Here is a 21,836-nt window from a genome sequence, read left to right as displayed (position 1 = left end):
CCGGGAAATCCGCGCACGTGCGCCGCCCAGGTTATGACTTTTACTATTCTATTCTATGCTATTATAAATAAATGATTAAATAAAATAATAAATGTACAATAAATATTGTTTAAAGTGACGCTAACTGTAGGAGTTGAAACATCTGTATAGAAACTTCAGATTTTATGTTATTTTAACCATTTTAACAGTTGAAAATGGTAACGTTTGTTATAAGCTTGTTGAGATAGATATAGTCGACTGATATGTGTTCAGCATGTCTTATGGGAAACCAAAGTAATTTTAAAATTTGTTTCAGCTTCAATTTTAAATATATATAATTAAACAAAATAAAAGAAAGAAATAAAAAATATAAAAAACATAGTTTGAAATTATGGTCGTTGTCGGAATTCGCGAACATATCGGGTGTTCTATCTAAGGCGATATCACCTTTGAGGTCGGTGATGGATAACTTTTATTCAATAGATAAAGCTCTCAAAATTATTCGTAAAACGTTTTGATCAAGTAATTTATATTTCTGTATGATCCGATTACGCGCGCCGCCCAGGTTATGACTTTTTACGCTTTTGTATTTGGATTTTTTCGCCATTTCTATCTGGGTTGAAAAGGAGCGAGGGGGCTCGAAAAGCTTCCCCAATAATCTTTTTAATAAAAGTTTGTTTTAAACCATGAAGTTTCTGTCTCTATAGTATATTACTTACTATTTACTAGTTTAAATTAACCATGGTTAAATTTTGCGTTTAGTCATTACTTACTATTATCATTAAACTACGTTAGTCATTACTTACTATTATCATTAAACTACGTTGGCCAATATTCGTGGTGCTTCCCAAAACCATGGAGGAATAGACAAGGAGGACTGACTTAGGTTTTGAGCTATCAAAGTATCGCCATCTAGGCAATTTACGAAGCACTTTCACGAGCCGCGCTGGAATATGAGTGTTGGGCTATGGCCGCTGTCAGTGACCAAGAATGGAAATGTTTGCAGTATCATGGCGGGACAAAATTTTCTTACGTTGATTGCAAGAACGGTCAAGGAAGAAGAAACCCAGGGATTTCTTTTTTTTTTGGATTCCCAAAGTCTCCTCGAAGGTATTAATAATTTTAAAAATAGGGTTTAAGCGAAGCCTTGGCCGATCGCATGGGTTTGTTTTCGTTTTATTTGTCAAAATTTAATATATAAATAAATTATTGCATGAAATTCAATATGAAATATTGTTTTTATACTGAATTTAAAGCAAATTCTCTTAAAATCAGTCGTCTTTAAGCAGACAAATTTTACTTTATAAGCAATCAAATGTTACGCATTTAGAAAGCTGACGATTTTTTTTCTGTGAAACACTAGTGCCATCTAGGCAATTTACGAAGCACTTATGTCTCGCAGTGCTACCACTCACTTGACAAATAATCGGCGGAGTTGACCTTCCATGTCTTTCTTCCATGCCAAAACAGAGCGTCGCATTTGGCGTCGTTCTGATCGCGCGATGAACGAACTCAGTAAATAAATAGTTAAATATTCAGTTTTAACTATCGTGTGACCGTGACTTTAGACGACTGTGTGACTAAAATCGATAAATAAGTGTTTGATCTGTTGTGGTGTGACTGTTTCTTTCCTATCAGCGAGTGTTCAACGAAACGGTTAATCATATATATTCTGACTTCTTAAATATTTATGTTATGTTTTATTGTATTATTGCTCATAAAATATTGAACAATAATTAATTCCAAATACGATAATTCAACGAATAATAAGTTGCGAGAAAAGAAATAATAATGAAGTAGAGGTGTAAAAAGTTTCGCAAGAAAACTCAATTGATAGTGAGCCCGGACTAGCGACACGAACGTGACATCTTTTAACAAATAGACTATACTAAGTTTTGTCCACTTTTGACCGCTGATACTGGACAAACTATAGTTGCTTGGGAAAAATAGCAATGGACAATTTGGCTCCTTTTATCTAGCTTAACATGTTTCAATTTGAAAAAAATATGTTGAAAGCCAATTCTCATAGAAGAAGTGCGATGTTTTTTTATAATCACCCTATGCACATTAACTTAATAAGCGCATTAACGACGTTATTTCACAAATGTTCAGGAGGGGTGAGAACTTAAATGTCCGTAGGGCTGGGAAAACAGGTTTTTTAAATAGAAAAAACGCGTCAAATTTAATTTTGTTTTGCATTTTTAATACGCCTTGCTATAAAATAAGCTACATGTACGCTTGCTGAACTTGTTTATACTTAGCTCATTCGTCACGAAACACGTAGAAGTTCAGTTCATCCTATACTTAAAAACAGGGTGCCCCGTCGTATTTACCCTTATGTTCAGGGCTTTTTGAAGTGAAACATCATCCGTGACGGTACATTAACTTGACAAGCGCAATAAAACATATAATAATAATAATAACCGCTTCTTGATAGCCTAATATTAAATTGTGTGAACTTTATTAGCGGCCATATTTGTGATTTTGGCATTCTTCTACTGAACTCTTCACTAAATGGAGTTGCATTAACAACGTTTAGGGAAAAGAGGCGGGCGCAGCGTTTTCAGTCATGACGAAGAACCATATGATTTTGAGCCTCTTATCCTGGCACCCCCTATAATACAACAATTTGACTTTTCTTAAAATGGGGTTATCATGATTTACCTAAAAGTAAATACTATTTTATACTTAACGTAACTAGTTTTATTAATTATAGATTTGAAGTGTGAGTTCCTTGCAATATTTATGTAAACAATTATTGAACATTTATTTACCCGTATTACTATACTATACGTTAACGTTTTAGGAATGTGAAAAAACAATTAACGGCATTTTCATCCAGCCGAAGTAATCGAGATGCCTAGGGTAAATATAAAACGAGCAACATAACCAGTCTGCCAGAACGGTTTTTAATTCTCTTTAAGCGATTTTTCCCATCTTTTTCATTTTTGAAGCCGTACTTTCCTAAAATTTTGCCCCCTCAGTCAATATCGGGTCGGGCACTGGCCCACCCTTACGCATGCGCAGGTTTTTACCTTAATTAAGAAAACCTTTATTATACCAACAATGGTCTTATCCAAGTCGTTTAAGGCTCTCGAACTAAACCAAAAACTGTATAGATATGGTTTAAATAAAGACTGATTTATAAAATATGTTCATAAATTAGTTTGAAAACAACACTTCGTTGGTCTAGTAATAAACCATCCTTGCATTTAATGACTGGGAAATGGTTTTAAGTGAAACCTCTATATTTGGAAGTGAGCCATTAATGGTCTTTCGTGGCTATATTTATGGTGTATTTTTAAACATTATAAGAGGCTTTAATTAGTCCATTTCTACAAATGTTTTACATTTAAACGTTTCGTTACCGACAAAAGTCTGATTTAAAACGTATTAGGGTTTCGATTTTGGACAAAAATTTTAAAACCCAATTTGGTCTTCAATCAATATTTTTTTAACAGTGTAAGTGGTCTAATATCAGTTGTGCTCGGTCTCCAACAACAAGATCTCCAAGGAGTGCGTTGCCGCAGTGAACCAATGCGAGGGGACTGATGACTAGGTATAAAAACCGTTGACTTATAATGTAAATATTGTGGGAATTCATGTACGGGAAGTTTTGCATGTTGTGTTATTTATTTTATGTTTGAGTGTTTAATTACGGTTTGTTTCGCCTTATTAAACCCAGGTAAAACCATTTAAATCTAAATTTAATGATAATTGTAAGAGTACCATTTCCTAGACCAGCAGCTACGCTATCTCCAATAGTGAACGATACGCGTTTCACCCGGGAAGAACTTAATTGTAACGGCAGAATAGGTAAGTTACTAGTTAGCCATGGTGCGATCAACCCTTTATTGCGAATAGAAGGTTTCGTGTAAAAGTTACGTTACAATGAAAAGCTTTATCGAAAATCTTTGCAAAAAATGATAAATGCGAAATTGGTCTGTAGTTTTTTGGGTCTAAACTATCGCCCTTTTTTGTAGATTGGAATAATTAATTTTTTTTGTAATTTTTCTGAAGAAAAGGATAGATTCAGTAAAAATAGAGAGTGGCAAATTTAATTGTTTTCGGGCTAATACTGTCTTAACCTGGTGAGGTAGACGATAACGAGTTAATAATTTGAAGAAGTTCAGGTTGATCGATTTCTTACATTGGTATATGAACATTTAGGGTAGATATAGTGTCTGGGTTTAGTAAACTTGAATCAGTAGTAAAATATGTATTTAAGCTGTCTGGGGTATAGGAATTCTATTAGTGCGAGGTGGATTTCTATTTAATAGATTAACTAATTGCCATTTTTGTTTATAGGACCCAGCAACTTCAAATATTTTCATGAAATATGAGTTTCTACCATTTTTGAGCGCGTTGTTAGAAAAATTAGGATAAGATCGATAGGTATTTATATGATCTCGCGTTGGAGCTTTTTTAGAGGGTTTTAACAATTTATTTTCATGTTTTATTATTTTTTTGAGGTTAGCTGTTAACCAAGAATGATTAGCATTTGATAAATTCAAAAGAGCTGTTGTAATAGTCAATAATTATTTTTTCAAAATATGCTTAGGCAGGAGTAATTTATTGTTTATACAGGTATTTGAGTGCCTAGATTTAGGTTGTGACTTTGGAAGAGGTCCACTACGGAGTTAGTCCAGTTAGTATTTTCTAGGAAATTTACATAGAAATCTGCTGCTATTATTTTTTCGTTATCGGTGGGCTTGTCGTTAATATTATATATTAATGTAATTTAAAAAACTGTTGAAGTCTGATTTATGCGGTCGATATAGTACCGTGAAAGGCTTGTAGAGTGACTGTATAAGCTTCTATGTCTTTGTTGTAATAACAAAGATTATTATCTGGAGATATATTGAGGGATTTTTTAAAATAAAAACCAACTCCCCCACCCCTGCGACACTTGAATTTTCTCCAAAGCGCACGTGTCTTGATGATTGACATAAAGGGTAAAAGGTTGGAGATGTGTGATGAGAGTGGTTTCTACTAAGGATTACCCCAAAATACATTAATAAAACTTTTCACTACCCATCTCCTCTTGTTCATGTTTTTTTCACAACAGTAGATTTACTCTACGAATTTTGGTTTCACACTATTTTTAGTATATACGGCTCGTAAATCACGGAAAATACAAGGTGTCATTAGGGTATTTCTTACTACTTAACCTTTGAGGGTGTTGTTTTTACAACTAAGGGCAAAACCCTTCATCCATACTCAACGCGTATTAAAAGGGCTCCAGGATGGTGTAAATTTCAATTTTCAATAGAACTGGAAAAATGGTTGTACGGAAGGTTCCTTTAACGACGGAATGGGTAAGTACCATGTTAAGCGACGATGACGACCACAACGAGGATGGTATGGAAACAGTATCCAATGTATCGTCACCCGATACTTTTCCGATAGAAATTCGAAGTCAATAACAATAGATTTTGTATTCCTATAAAAATAAATTTTAGTACATTCACTCAAGTACGGTTTCGGAAAATATAATCTCTAATGAAAATATACTTACGTATAGCTTGTTGGTATCATCTTTGAATGCGTTTGAATGTTTTTTCGATCAGGATTTCTCGGCTATTTATACTATTACATTGCGCAAGAATTATTAACAATGGGAACACTGTAACGTAAGCTCACACAGTCTCCTTGTAACCTCTTTACCATTTAAATAATACTTGCGAAATTAACAGTTCAAATTTTAATTTAATTTGCAAATTAAAATAATGTTTATTTCTTATATCGTAGTGAACTCTATCCTCGCAAGGAATAATATATACCGTTTTACCGGAGTGTTTCAGATAACGTTTACTTATTCCACACCTTCAATCCATTTTTTTCACATTAATTTGATTTAACCTTGTATCCACTAAATTATCGAGAGGATTGGAAAATCATAGTAACAGGGAAAAAGCATTGCTTGGAATTATAGATATTGGGGTGGAGGAGTGGTAGAATTACGGCTCTTCGTTTTTCCAACTGCTTTTCGGATGTAACCAAAAATGGACCAAAATTACCCTAAAAGCGACCAAAGTCACCATTACCGGCCCTATGTACCCTATTTCGGACCAAAAGTACACTAAACTGGACTCCCATAAAGATTCCCCTAAGAAGAAGAAACTTGCCGTCCAATTTTGGGTACATGAAGTATTTCGGAGAGGGAGCCCTCACTAGGAAAATAATACCGGGGAAATTAATGGTTCAAATTTAAATCTAATAAGCGTATTAAAATGATGTTTATTTCTTAATTTGTAATTTACACGGTCTTCGTACGGTAGAACGTATACAATAGTATCCGAGAAACGTACGCGTTTCGTTTGGGTGGTGAAAAATTGGGAACTGTCAATCAGGATTAAAACTCTTCTTATCTGTACGACCTTCCATTATTTATACCGAGAATGGCTGTTGCCTTTAATAAGGCTTTCATAATAGCGGGGTACAGTAATTTCTCCCCCTCCGACCAACCGCCCGTAAAGGGAGATTTACTGGAAAAAAAGTTGATTTCACTCTTTGGCCACTCTTTAACATAGGATGCTGAATTTTATATCAAACAATAGGAAATCACATGGGCTCAACAGCTTTTTTATTAGTTTGACCACCCGAGTCAGCTGATGGTGCGCGGCATCCACTCTTTAACTTAGGGTGGCAATTTATTTATCAAACGATAATAAATCACGTAGCCTCATTAGCTTTTGTATTAGTTTGCCTACCTGTGTCTACTAAGGGTGTATAGGTTTGTCCACTCTAATACACTGATGTGGAACTAATGTTACGGCCTGGGCCGACTTGTTAGTTTTAAAATTATTGTTTTTAAAATCTTCAAAATTTATGGGAAACTCTTGGCTTTAACGTTATTGGGGAGCAGCTACGATGTAACGGGAAACCGGGTGCCATCTGGTTAGCTCTTTCGTGGTTTTTAATCTTCCATGGGAAACCTAGTTATTTTCTTTCAATACAGAAATCTGGGTTATTTTCCTTCCAAAGTAACGATAGTAATTGGTCTTTATACATTGGACTAATAAGCACTTCTTAGCTCTGGGCAAAATTATTTACAATAATTGAGAACATTTTCCTTAATTTTAATAAATATCTGGTCATAAAAAATTGATATAAGTTATTAAGTAAACTTCGGAAGAATTATAATGTTGAAATCACGCTTAAATTTTCCTCAGGCACGAAATTAGGAAGGCATAACGTCACTGAGTCACGCTTCAATCGCGTTTGAAGAGTTCAGTTGCTGCTTGAATTAACAATAGTAGTGTTTACCTGGATATATCAATCTAGCGTTCCACGTGCATTTCCCAGGTATTTAGACAAAAAATAAAAAATCGTATACTTAAATAAAACAAATATTCTTGGTAAAGCATAAAAGGTGTGTTTGCCCGAGCTCACGCAGTGGGTTGTCAGCTAGTTAGGCTAATCCCCAAGTCACCGAACGACTGTTATGCCTTTAAATCAGTTGGCCTGGTTAATTGGTGCATGAGTATACATTTTTAAAAAGGTTCGGTTGTTTTCAACCCAAAATGGGTTAACATTCATTCCAAACCTGATCCGTATTTTCCCAACCCAAAATTCGGGTTGTTTGGAATTAACTCATTAAAGGTTAAACATGCAAATCTTTAGGTTGAAATTTTATTAACCCCAGCTTGAGATTAAAAACTTCCGTTGAAAACTTCCAAAACTTGGGTTGAAAACTACCCCACCTTGGGCTCTTCGAGACAAGACTTGACTCCGTCACGCCGTTATCTGTGTTGTTTAAACTTTTTAATGGATTTATTTAACACCCAATTTAGATTTAGCTGTCCTAATATGTATGTGGTTCACCAAATATAACTAGAATTTCCAAATCTGTTTAGAAACCAAGTCACCCTTTAATATTTTTACTGGACATTAAATAGTATAGTCAAATACAAGTGGGTAGTCAAAGCGTTTGAATATTTATATTATATTCTAATTAAATAACCGACTGACTCTTTTTTAATTAATATTATGGCAATCAGATACGACGTGTAGCTCTCTTACTCGAGCCACTAGAGGCTGCTAACACGTGTTTCCCTAGGCCAAAAAAATCTCCCCCCACTCCCCTAGAAAATGACGTTTTCGTGACGTAGCGGGACCCATCTCAAACAAGTTGGGTAACCGTAAATATTTTATAGAAAGAACTATTAAGAAGAAGTTGATCGCTTGATACTGTCGATCACCGCCCTTTTTGTCGCCTTTGTTGGAACAACTTTCAGATTTGCTTCCACTACTTGAGGTAAAAATTGTAATGAGTTGTATTCTTCGAATAATTTTACACCTCTTTCAGCAGCATCATTTACAACTGACTAGGGATGCAACGGATAACCGGAACCGAGAAGAACCGGGTAAATTCTAGGAACCGGAACCGAAACCGGAACCGATAATAACAAAATTTGATAACCGTATCCGGAACCGGAACCGATATTTGTAAAAAAATGATAACCGAAACCGGAACCGAAACCGAGTTTTTTTTATTATTATTAACGGTTTTTAAACGGTTCTATAACTTTTTTACCACCATTGAGCGCATGTTGAAATTTAGAACTTAAACTTACTAATTTACTATTATTTGTTTTCATATAAGCCCATCTTTATCCGCTATTTGCGTTTCTACGTAAGTGTCAATGACACCGCCTTACGCATTCCCAATTGACAATGGGCTAGTGACTCATCCACAAAATGTTTGCTTTGTAAACTGGCAATCCGCGATAGTTTTAGTTTTGTTTTCTTCAGTCGGCAGCTCGGCATAATTTCCCGAATGTAGTGCTACTAGTGTGCCATGATGCCATCCGTGTGGGGCAGAAAAAATTCACGACCCCTTTCGGAACCAACTGAAAGGAGAAACGGCGGGAAAGTCAGTGGCGTAGATAACACCCCCACAAACAAATAGCCTATGGGGCTGTGTGCAGTGCAACCGCGCGTTGTTTTTCCTCTTATCAGCTCAAGTTAATGCTTTGCTTGCTTCAAATATTTATTTAGATTTCTATGCCGAAAGGCCGGGTACTAGCAACAGGCGAGCCCAAACTTTATAAATACAACAGAAATAACCGTTGCATAAATATCCCAACAACGTACATAGTGAAAGTAACATAGAGTTGGGAGTCCTACTTTACTGAATTTTGAAAAGAATCGAGACAGGTGTTTTATAGGAGATCGTTATTCGTTAAACGCGGTATATTAATAAGTAAGTTGTCTTTGCTGTTAAAAGTTTAAATTTCAAGTTTGTAAGGTAAGGTTAATTTGTTTACATACTTTAATCACTGGCCTGGGAAGTTTTGGTTTAGAAAATCTAAAATTGCAACTTTTACATTAACAAAATTATGTAGAATACATTTCGAACGATATACTCAACTAAAATTCCGCCTTCTTCAATGAAATGAGGACCGGGAGGGAAAATATTATCTTTCTAAAACTTGAAAGTACATAACTTCTACACCCGCCTCATCTTGAAACGGTGAAACTCTGGAATTTTCAAACAGTAGATTTCATTTCTACCCTACTTTACTGAACAATCGAAATAGCTAAATGAGCTTACGTGAGTTCGTTACGAGAGAATAGTAAAAATCAATTTTTAAATTTTTACAATGAGTCATCGAGATCTTGATTCTGAATGAGCTTGGGAGTCTGAACTCCAGTCTTCCAAATTCTACCAGATCTAGCCTTGTAAATAACGGTTGTCAGGTGGTCGAAGACCAGTTTATTAATTGCTCAGACCAGTTAATTTATTCAAAATTTGTGGGATCACTGGTCACCGTGTCCAGTTTATTAATTTGAAAGAATTACAAAAATAGATGACCAGTTTATTAATTCAAGGTTTCTAAAAGTTTTGATTTTCCCATTTCGTTAAAAAATAATGTTACCAACATAATCTAACTTCTAAACATAGTATAGGTTTTTTAGGCCATAAAATGACATTAGAACATTTTATATCAGAGCAGTTTAATAATTCATAAGCCGGGGGCACTGGTCATAAGGACCAGTTAAGAAAGAAACCTTATTTCCAAGGCTGACCAGAACCAGCCGCGGAGTATATTTCCCTCCGCCTTAAAACCCGTTGAATTGTATAGGATACTTTTCAACGCTGCCCGAAATTATAAATTATTTTATTTATTTATTTATTTATTTATTGCAGTAATCTGCAACAAAAAATAAAATAATAATAATAAATTTTAAAATTTTAAAGTTAAATGTGTAGGGAAGAAAATAAATTGTTGAATTTTAAAAAAGCTGCTACTTCATGACTGTTACAGTCACTCGCTGAAGAAGGACCACGGTCCGAAAGCTCCGAATAAAATAAAGTTTTTTTTCTAAGTCATGAAGTAGCAGCTTTTTTAAAATTTAACAATTTATAATAAACCATGGTTAAAAGATTTAATATTTATAAGAAAATAAATATAAATATGGATACCTTTGTGGGCAAAATTTGATCAAAGATTTGGTGTTAAAAATTGGAGGAGCAGTGGACTGTGATTTGAAAGGCTGAATGACGTCATTCTGTTGTTCACAGGATTATTTTTTAATACTATTTCCATGAATTTGACATATTAATCAACAATAAAATTGAAAAAAATATTAAAAGTTTAATGGTACAACAATTACAAAAATTTCCAAACCTTAACAAAATAAATAGTCCCTTTAGGGCTGCAGCTATAACGAGCTCTAACCTTTTTTTTTTCAGTTCGAAGTACTTCTTTTGTTATAATAATTGTACCTGGCGATAGTCGCGACTCGCAAGAGTAGCTACGCGGAATGCGTAACCCGATACCAATGAAGGGAAGTCCTCCCCCCCCCCCCTCCTTGAAAAACCTCAATGATTATAAGGGGCCCCGAAAACAGTTTCGCGGGAGGGCTCCGAACCCTTAGCTACGCCACTGAAAAAAGCTATTATTTTTTAAATAATTTACCAGAAACAAATTTTATATTCTAAATAAATAAATGTGGTGGATTTTATTTCTCTAAATTGCATTTGAATTGCTTATGTATTGAACTTTATTTAATTAATAATAAACACACTGGAACCGTATAAGAACAGTTTAGGAACCGGAACCGATCGGTTCTAAATTTTGATAACCGGAACCGAAACCGGAACCGATAAAGTAAAAATTGAAGAACCGTAACCGGAACCGATAAAGCGAAAATTTTAGAACCGAAACCGGACCCGGAACCGAGATAGTCCAAAAAAGTGGAACCGTTGCATCCCTACAACTGACCGGTTTAAAACACATGTTTTCCCTTCGATGTACCTTGGGTCTTCGTTCCATTGCTCAGGTTGTAGGCTTAAAAACTCTCATTAATATAAAAAAAGTAAACAAAAACTAAAATTTCCCATAGATATTAGATACGTAGGCAGCTCAAAGATTAAAGATATAAATGAAATTGAAATATAATATCATTTGAACTGGACAGTTTCCAAATAAATCAAATAAATTTCAAATTGCAGTGGAAATAAATCTAAAATTCGTACACGAAAAGGGCCAATTTAGACACTGGTAAGTTGAAGTATATACAAGGTATTTCAAAGGTTGTGGGGAAAAAATTTACGGAGTTGTCGGGGGTGAGTTGAGAAGTAAGCGTGTTATTTACGTATTTTCCTATGATAAGTTAAAAGAGCGCCAGAGAGCTTCAAAGTGTGGCCTACTAGCCCCTGGAAGTAGGCTGCAATGTGTGCAAATCCAAGCAGCAGGAAAATGCAAACATTAAGGTTTGAGTTCAGGTGATAGGTAAAAAAAGGACTTTGCAATCAAATCGAGGTAACCAGTGAAAAAAAGTAAACTTAAACAGTATTTAAAGTCGTCATGGACCTAGATCCTACTCGTTCGTCTGTTTTTAATTAAACTTTTTCCACATTTCTTATTTACTCATTTGCTTTTAGTTATTTATATCAATTCCCACGCATTCGCAAAATTTATTGTACCCCTGAAATTGCATTTCCCTGCTATTTGGTTCTGCGCTTGTTGCACCTTACTTCCAGGGGCTAGAAGGCCACACTTTGAAGCTCTCTGGCGCCCTTTTAACTTATCGTAGGAAAATGGGAAAAACAGGCATACTTCTCCACTCACTCCCTAAATCTCTTTAAACATTTTGCATAACTTTTTGAAACACCCTGTATATTAAATTGACTGGAACTAATCTCAGTCTTGAATATACATATTAAATGTCATTTGAGGTCGTTGTTACACCGAGGAACATTTTTCAATTAATTTTAAAGTCAAGGTTAAAACGTGTACGTTTTGTTTGTTGACACGAAAACAAAATTTTCAAACTATAAGATGTTGACATAATTTATTCCTTGAGCCATGTTAAGTGAAAAGGTTCAATTTAATTTAAAAAAATTTAAACAGTGCATGGGGTACAAAAACAAAAACAAATTAAAAGATTTGAGAATAGCATATAACACAATTAATTTAGAACTTAGAAAGTAACAGTCACATAATTCACGGACCAAAGGTTTTTATGGGAAACTTTTATGACACGGTTTACCACTGTAAAATAAAAAATATATATCCAGTATCAGGAGAAAATTAATATCGTAAAGTTATTAGAAAACAAATAGTAAAGTAGTAAAATTGTAGTATAAACGTTTATTCGTAGCATTTGTAAATATAAATATAAGTGTAGAATATTATAGAATAGGAAAGAGAAAACTGTACATAAGTTCAATTGCTTGGAAACTTTGTCTAATATTTTCGTGTTTCGTTAAGAAGAGTTTTATTTATATTGTCAGATACGAATTGGTGGATCTTAAAATTCATTTTGCGCGTGAAAATACGCCGCCATGTTAGGGTTTAAAAGCAAGTAAATATGCCTGCTATACCTCACAAGGTAAAGGTACTGTCACGCGCTATAAGGTAATTTTGAAATCGGTCAATTGCTGTAGCTCGAGACAAGACGTTTTAAAATTAGTATCTCGTGATAAACCTTTTCAAAAGGGACTTTTTTTCCGTTAATAACAATATTAAAAGAGATCAGAGAAAGCGTTAGAGTCTGTTCGTCTCACACCAAAGCGATCGGTGTTTCAGGCCGCCGATAACCGCTCTCCCTCACTAATTCCAGGACCTACTTAAATTTCATTACTTTAGGTAATATAGTGGGTACTAAAAACTTCAAACTCCCAACAACCACTCACAAATTGCCAGCGGTAACAACCACTATATTAACACTATAACAACGAATATTTTTCAAATAAATTAACTAATGCAGAGAATTAACGCGTTCTTCTTAAACCAGAAAGGTTTACCCTTAAACATCAGTCAATGTGCCAAATACTTCTATATACACGAGAGAGAAGTGTTACCGTTTGGTTAATGAGATAATCAGTCTGATATCTCATTAACCAGCCGGTAACAGCAAGATTCTCTCTGCTCCCCCCCCCGTTAACCAGATAGTTTTCCCAGCGCTGTTATCTTCGTTAACAGTACCGCAATCAGTAGACTCTCTCTGCTACCCAGAACGTTTTTTTCAGCGCTGTTATCTTCGTTAACCAGACTGTAACAGCAAGATTTTTAATTCTCCAGAATCTGTATTCCCCGAGCTACCTCATTATCCAGATTATAATCGCTATATTCTCTCTGCACGCCCCCTCGCCCCGCCCCGTTAACCATAATTATTATCTCTCAATCCTAAGTCCGTAATCAGTAGACTCTCTCTCTCTGCTTCCCCATCCTCTTTGTTCACCCCCGTTAACCATAATTTCTAATTTCTAGAATATAATTAATAATAACAAGTTATTTAAATTTAATTAATTTTTATTTTAGAACTTTGTTTACATTTTAGTCGGTACTATCAGATATTCCATTAAGTGGTTATCTTGTACATTACACAATGAAAACATCGTTACCCATATTTTCTTAAGCGCTGCTAATTTCAATAATTCCTGAAATCTAAAATATCCACTATCGCTCCCAATAGCTAGAAATCGGTTTTTCTCCCATTCGCTATAAATCACAGCAGTTTGCCAGAATTAGTTTTACCTCACCGAAATACTTTATGTACCCAAAATTGGACCGCAAATTGTTTTTTTTTAGGGGAATCTCTATGGGAGTTTAACATTACATTAAAGCTAAAACGTCCAGTTTGGGGTACTTTTGGTGCGAAATGGGGTACATAGGGCCGAAAATGGTGACTTTGGTCGTTTATAGGGTACATTTGGTCCATTTTTGGGTACATCAGAAATGCAGTTGGAAAAACGAAGAGCCGTAATTTTTTCCACCCATCCCCAAATTTAAAGTTCTAACTTACGTATTTGTAGTGTCTAACAGCAGTATCGTCTGACATACGAGGGACAGTCACAAACGTCGTCTTCTTCAGGTACAGGTGAGAAGCTTTTATCGATGCCAGTAGTTGCTTTTGGCGTAGGTAGAATGTCCCATTCTTGCGAGAGATACTTTTTTTCCGAGGGTGAATTATCCCTTGACGGACAGCGTGGGAAGGAAATGGCGTGTTCAAGTTCTGGTACGTCTCCTGATTCCCAGTTTCCTAAGACTCCATGGCACTTGTAACATCGTACATCATCTCCCCGTTGAATATAGTAGAATCCAGCCTTCGCTAGTTTATCTTTAGTGACGTTCGGGTTTTTCCAGTGACGAAACGTTTCAAGTCGATACGTTTTATTTTCCATAGTTGATCTAGATACAATATGTTCTATAATTTCAAATGATACATTCTCTAAACCTACATTTATCACTAAGCCTACTAAACCAAATTTTATCAATATGGTTAAATTTCTACGCTAAAATTCTCAATATAAACGTTTTTTCAATATCCAAATTGTTTTAAATATGCCTAAAATATAGTTTACTACAAAATAAAAATAGTAACTTACTTTCTACGCTAATCTTACCCTATACAGGACCTAATTTAGGCCTAATTTTCTGTCTAATATTTAAATATAATAAAATAGAAACTTACTTTTTTCTCTTTGACGGTCGGAATTCCTTAAGCCTATGCCGTAAAATAGAGCTGACGAACGGCTGAAAACGGAACAAAAACTGCGTGACCTTTAATGACTATTCCCAATGAGTGAAAGAAAGAACGCTATGTGACGTGTACATAAGACTTGAGATATCGAAACTGAAACTAAGAATTGATTCCCATGACTACACTGACGTCATATCTTAAGTACCAGTGGAAAAAAAACCCCCACTGACGGTTTATCAGGAAGAGGACCTCTAACGAGACTTTTCTGAACCTATTATCGTGTGGAAAAAACCCATTGCTCAAAGTTCTCTCAAAGTTCAGTTATCTTATTAAACGTGCTCGCGCACATAAAAATGAACGAGTCACATGAGAATCGGTACGTCACGAGCCCCTATCGAGAATATTTGGTACTATGAAATTCTACATGTATAAAAAATATTACACCGGAATTTATAATATCTAAGCCCAATGGGGTCTCGATCGAGAAAACGGTTTAAAAGAATTGTTGGATTACCTCCAAAATTCGTCTGCTGCTGACGTCACCCAGATGAGATCCTATTGAACGAGATATTTCCGAACTAATAATTATCACGTGATCAAATCTGCAACTAATGATACTCATTGACGTCACATAATTTTACCCACTTGAAAAAACCCTTTGTTGACGTCACATAATTAACCCAGTTTAATATCTAAAGTGGAACCTATTGTTGGACGTCACATAATTAACCCACTTGAAAAAATCCCATTGTAGATTCCTCTCAAGAGCTTTTGATGAAATCATATAGTAGAAAACAATACAATTAATAGAAATTTACATTAAATTAGTATACTTTTAATACCATTTTGCGACCTACAGTGAAAAAGTTACAATTTTACGGTAGAAACGTTTTCAAAATACCATTCTCATTTTAAACGCTTTTTTTCAATAAGCTAATTGTCTAAAATATATAGTCTAATACAAAAACCAAATAGTAAATTACTTTCTACGCTAATCTTTGCCCTACTCTAATTCAGATTCCTACCTGGTTGGCCTAAATTAAGCATATTTAGTATAATATGTCCTAAAGTTCCAATACTGTCTAATACAATAAAAAAACTCACTTTGTATAAACGAACGCTCCAGAAGATTGACCACTTGAATATTTGATAAAACATTGTTGGACGTCATAATTTTACACATTTGAATATTTGGAGGAAAAAAAAAGAAATCTCAATACAGTAATCCTATGACTAACTAAAAAGTTACTAAACTAAAATACGTCTTTGGTCTGCTTTAATTATAGTAGTTCAAATAATTTTTCTCATATGTTTAACCCTAGACCTAATTCTACCTAATGTGTAATCCACTAAGCCTAGTTTGTCTTATACACTTCTTCTATATGATAATTATTTCATTAATTTTTGCCTAAAAAGCAAAATACTAAAATTCATTTTTTTTACCATAATTCAGATTCCAGATGGGTAAGCCTAAATTAAGCATACTTAGTATAATATTTTTACGTTCAAATACTGTCTAATACAATAAAAAAAAAACATTCATGAACAAAACTCACTTTGTATAAGCGAACGCTCCAGAAGATTGAAAATGTACAGAAAAACATGGCGCAAGAAAATAATTTGTACTCAAACCATTCCGATTGTAGAGTCAAATAAAACAAAGATATCGCTAAGTCAAAGTTCAGTTATCTTATCATTCGTACGAGCGCGTACGGAACAAGTTGGCAAGCCAAAATTTACCTCTCCTTGGAAGAATGGTCCCTAGTGGTATTAATTTCTCGACACGACCCCCAAAGATATCTCCGCAATTCAGAGTTATTTACGAAAAACGTATTCTCGTTTCAAACCCTGCCCGGTATAAAATTTTAATTTTAATTTAAATAATTGAGACGAAACAATCGAGTTTAATTTATTCAGAATATTATAAATTAAGTAGTTACAACAGCGAGTTAGACTTACGAAAACAATGCACAATTGAATTTAACCCTTTTTACAGTACATGCTTATCAGTTGAATATAATACTAAGCAGATTTTAATGAAAGAAATATCTACAGATGGTAATTGTATTTTTCTCGCTTACGAAATACTTGCCGCATCTTTAACGCTCATTTTATTTCAACACTCGTAGACTTCCAGTTGACGTTGTGACACATACCGCATGAAAAAGACCAATGCCGTCCAATTTCCAATATCATATAATGACTCGCACACCCAGGAAATCATTGACTGCGTTAGAAATCGTAGATATCCAAATATCCACACCAAATATATTTACAAGAAGCAAAAACCTTACCATCAACAAAGCACAGAGAGCCACTTGACTAACCGCCAGCTCTTAAAGCAATAAACGTTGAATTATCGTCTTTGAATTAACACAACTATATATAGGTCGTTAATAATACCCGTAAATAAATAACAAAAAACTAACAAAGTGGACCACCCACAGGGTCTACCCTTTAACCCTCTTATCTCGGCTGACTGCGCTAAAACAAGATTTAACCTTTAAAATTTCATTCGTAAAAAAACCAGATTAGGCCTTCATAAATTCATTAATAAAAAAGACTTTATTACCTATTATGCTTACGATGCGTGTCTTAATTTCGGTGAACCTAAGCAGCTATCGGTGGTTCTGTGGAAGAGCGCTCGACTGCCAAACCGAATGGTCTGGGTTCGAAACCTGGGTGGCGCATTTGTTTTTAATCAATAGAGAAACGCTAAATTAGAATTTCTTCGATGCAATAATTTCAATTTCAATTCTATATCAATTAAACCAAAATTTCGTACTCTATTAAATACGCTTCCGATAAAGCTGAAGGTCTAATTTTCAATAAGGCGTAACAAGTGTCGGTGGTTCTGTGGTAGAACGTCCGCCTGTCAAGCAGGAAGTCTCGGGTTCAAATCCCGCCCGATACGATCGCAAATTGATACTAAGACGAATACCGTGTACAAGTGGTGGAAACCCTGCCATTGGACGTTGAGAGGTAGCATTACACTCAGCACTCGGTCCGTCCCAAAGTCATTAAGAAGAAGTTGGAGAGAAAACGCCCATATAAACACAACAGACTCAACATGCACAACCATCAGAACACAAATACAACAAATTCAACACTCACAACCTACGCATAAACATTACAAAAACGTAATACACCAAACCGTCACGACGGTGAGCGAAAAAACACCATCCAAACCAAACCGCAAATGAATCCGTTAACGCTCACCGTCACACGGTGGTTTTGCCAACCCTTCGAGAAACTGCGAACGCAGTGATTACACTTTGCACCGAAAATGCGAACGCGTTCGCAGGCCTGACAGACAGACCCACAGACAGACACGGTGGTTGTATAACCCAAGGATTCTATATTTTTAGAAGGACAGGAAGTGACTAGGTTCCCCTGTATAAACGGCCTGGCGGGAAGAGCGTGGAGTTTTACAAAAGAGTGACGTCACTTTTACCGCTTTTACTCACCCCCAAGGCCAAATCGTTCAACGGCGAAATGGGCTTTGGCGCTTTCACAGTAGCGATATTTGACCTTGGCTGGTTAATTTTTGGAAGGAGCTAATGCGCAGTCGCGCGTTTTCTTCCCGGCGCGAAAGCGCCATAACTTCCTATCCTTCAAAAAATATAGAATCCTTGTATAACCCCTCCTAGGGAACTTTGACCCCTCGGAGAGGTAAAAACGAACGAGTCACGTGAGAATAGGTACGTCATGAGCACCTATTGAGAATTTTTGGTACTATGAAATTCTACGTTAAAAAACCCATTGCTCAAAGTTCAGTTATCTTATTAATCGGGCGCGCACACACAGAAAAATGAAAGTCACGTGAGAATCGGTACGTCACGGGAAATAGGGGGAAGTGTCATCACTAGAGCTCTTTTATCAATATATTTAATTAAGGATTATTTCAAAGTCTAGATGGCGCCATGGTTTTTGGTACTATGAAATTCTACGAGTAAAAAAAAATTGCTCAAAGTTCAGTTATCTTATTAAACGTGCGCGCGCACGGAAAAATGAAAGTCACGTGAGAATCGGTACGTCACGGGAAATTGGGGATATATATCAATATATTTAATTAAGGATTATTTCAAAGTTTAGATGGCACCATGGTTCTAAATACAGTAAGTCCAAACTAAAATATGGTAATATTATGCAATAAAGAACGCAAAACGTATTTAAAGGCTTTATTATTATTTTCTATCGCGTTGGTTCTTTTTTCTCTGATCTCCTAGTTTCTGCTTCTGTCTTTAGTATTTATAAATATTTTCCTATCCATAAACCATTTCCTAACTGGTGGACTTTGTTAAGACTAAAATATTACTTATAATACGCTGAAATACATTTCCCAATACGTAAAGTGTAAATAGCTAAGACTAAAGTTCTAAACCTAACCCATGAAAGTACATTTTCCATAAATCATATCCTAACATGAATGCATTTGTTAAGATTGAATGTTCTTTTTTTAAACGCTACTTAATTTCGTAAACAAGCATAAATTTTAGTTCGCCCTTCATCCAAAATATCTAATAGAGCTAGTACATTCTCGATAAAAACACAGTTTAAAAAAATATCAAGGTTTTCAAGGAATTAAACAAAAACAACCTTAAGTTTACTATTTTTATATTCACACGTCCTCAATTATGCAAATTTTATATTAACATTTCTACTATACATATTTCATAATTAATATTTACATAAATAATTATTTTATATATAAAATCGTACAATTCTATCAGAACTTAAACCGGAAGATTCAGGCATATAATTTCCAAAAACACAAACTACATTTGGAGTACTATTATTTATACTTACATAATTATATTTCGTACTAACAATTTCACCATCTTTTAAACTTTCAAATACTGCCAAGTGTTCGTCGCATATTTTTGTACTTCTCAAGGTGTTAAAGAAAAAGTGGTTCACACCAGAGCAAACTTTTTTCAATTGAAAAAGCATTTCACTCCCCGAAACTGTCACTTGCTGGCAATGTACAAAATTGGGGTTACGGGATTTCAAGTAATTTACATGTAAAGTTGGTATTTACTAGTTATAAAGTTTGTACCTTTATAATTAACCGTTAGGGGTATTTGATCTGGTAGCTATTTGGTTAACAACTCATTAGCATTTTTTGCGTGAATTTAACATGTGTTTTGGGAAAGCGACGCGAGGATCAGTGAACAAGTGGTTAAACTCTATAGGTCTATTACATGTTTGACATGATTTTGGCTGGGAAACGGGTATAGTTTGTACTCTATAGGTCTATTACATGTTTGTACCTTTATAATTAACCGTTAGGGGTAATTGACCTGGTTGCTATATGGTTGAACTGTTAAAGTTTTGGCGGGGATTTAACATGTGTGTAAGGATCAACAAGTAGTTACACTTGTTTATTATATGTTTGAAAATTAATTTTTAGCGGGAAAGTGTAAGCGTCGATCAACAAGTGGTTAAACTCTTTAGGTTTATTATATGTTTGAATATTAATTTATGGCGGGGAAACGGGTAAAGTTTGTACCTTTATAATTACACGTTAGAGCTAATTGACCTGGTAGCTATATGGTTGAACTGTTAAAGTTTTGGCGGGGATTTAACATGCGTTTATGATGATGTAAGTGCGAAAAGGATCAATGAACAAGTGGAGGGGGGTAAAGTTTGTATTTACTAGTATAAACGTTTACATGGTTTAATTACCTGACAACGGTTAGGAAGCGTCTTTGGGATTATGGCCCTGAACAAGTGATCTCTTTTAGTGGATGTTATATGGTTGAGCTTTTAGCATTTTGGCGAGAAAATTATTTAACATGTTCTGAAGACGGTTAGGAAGCGTCTTAAGTAATCTTAAGAAGTAAATATTAATGAGTTTTATAAGCTGTGTTTTAACGTTAGGAAGCGCGGTAAAAATGATTCATATTTACGCTAACAACACATAACGGGGTAAAGCTTTTAGGCTGGTTTCGAGTGGTCTCTCTTTTAGCGGTTGTTAGTCATTTTTGGCTGGAAAATTCATGTGTTTTGGCCGCCATCTTTAATGATTCATATTCAAACGGGTTCTGTGTATTGAAAAGGGTGGCTATCTTTGTTATTTTTTAGGAAATTTGCCATATTTACTTTATATCATGTTCAAGCTTGTTTTTAAACAAGTTGTCCCTAAAGGATTTATATATATATATATATATATATTAACATAAAACGTCGCATTAAAAGTCGGTAGATGGCTTGGGCCTAGCTGATTATTATTATGACATTGTAAATGCATCAAAAACTATATATTACCGTCACTTAACCTTTAATAAGTACGCAGGGGTAAAGTTTGTAGGTAGCCTGGCCATCGTAAATAATAAGCCTAAAATTTATGAAATGTAAACTGGGTATTCAAGGTTATTTTTGGGGTGAAGAAATTAACTAGGGAGTTTTGTTTATTAGTGGCCATCTTGGATATTTCAAGTTTTTAACATAGTCAATACGTTAATGACAGTAAAGATAGTATATCCTGTCGTCCGTTAGGAAGCGTGTTTGGTGTCATCTCACGTAAACATGTGTTGAAAAGGGTGAATTACATAATGCCAAAAGACATTTCAATAACTCGCGTTTCGGCGTGTATAACAAGTTTTCCCTATACGGTTCGATCAAAAAGCCGCGTCACGTGATCATCTGATTTATGGTTAATGAAAGGGGTCTTCCATAAATTAAATTATTATAATCATGCAATGCTGCCATTTTTCGCCACTAGGCTGGTATATATGGATTCGGGTACATGTTTTCAAATATAAGTCACCCCTAATAGGGGTCCCTTTTAAAGATTTTATAGGTTATTAATCTATTATTGTCTTTAAGCACATAATTCGTTTTGTCTTACACAGTGTATTCAAGGGTATTTTTGGGGTGAAGAAATTAACTAGGGAGTTAAAGTTTTTAGTGGC

The 21,836-nt window shown here is 35.0% G+C and overlaps 1 protein-coding gene across 1 annotated transcript; it reads right to left on the bottom strand.

The window, feature by feature from the left end:
• Positions 1–13,946: 13,946 nt before the first annotated feature.
• Positions 13,947–16,083, bottom strand: LOC149961354 (death-associated inhibitor of apoptosis 2-like). The gene is made up of 4 exons (XM_090170535.1): positions 16,024–16,083; positions 15,434–15,474; positions 14,911–14,972; positions 13,947–14,627 (listed from the first exon to the last, which is right to left on the bottom strand). Exon 4 carries the CDS (start codon positions 14,618–14,620, stop codon positions 14,255–14,257), a length of 366 nt encoding a protein of 121 aa, XP_090026661.1. The 5' UTR covers positions 14,621–14,627; positions 14,911–14,972; positions 15,434–15,474; positions 16,024–16,083; the 3' UTR covers positions 13,947–14,254.
• Between the last annotated feature and the right edge of the window lie 5,753 nt (positions 16,084–21,836).

The sequence above is a fragment of the Leiobunum rupestre genome, chromosome 1 (genome assembly GCF_980474605.1).
Source record: "Leiobunum rupestre chromosome 1, qqLeiRupe1.1.hap1, whole genome shotgun sequence".
Lineage (NCBI taxonomy): Eukaryota > Metazoa > Arthropoda > Arachnida > Opiliones > Sclerosomatidae > Leiobunum > Leiobunum rupestre.
This window is presented reverse-complemented; position numbering and strand designations above follow the sequence as displayed.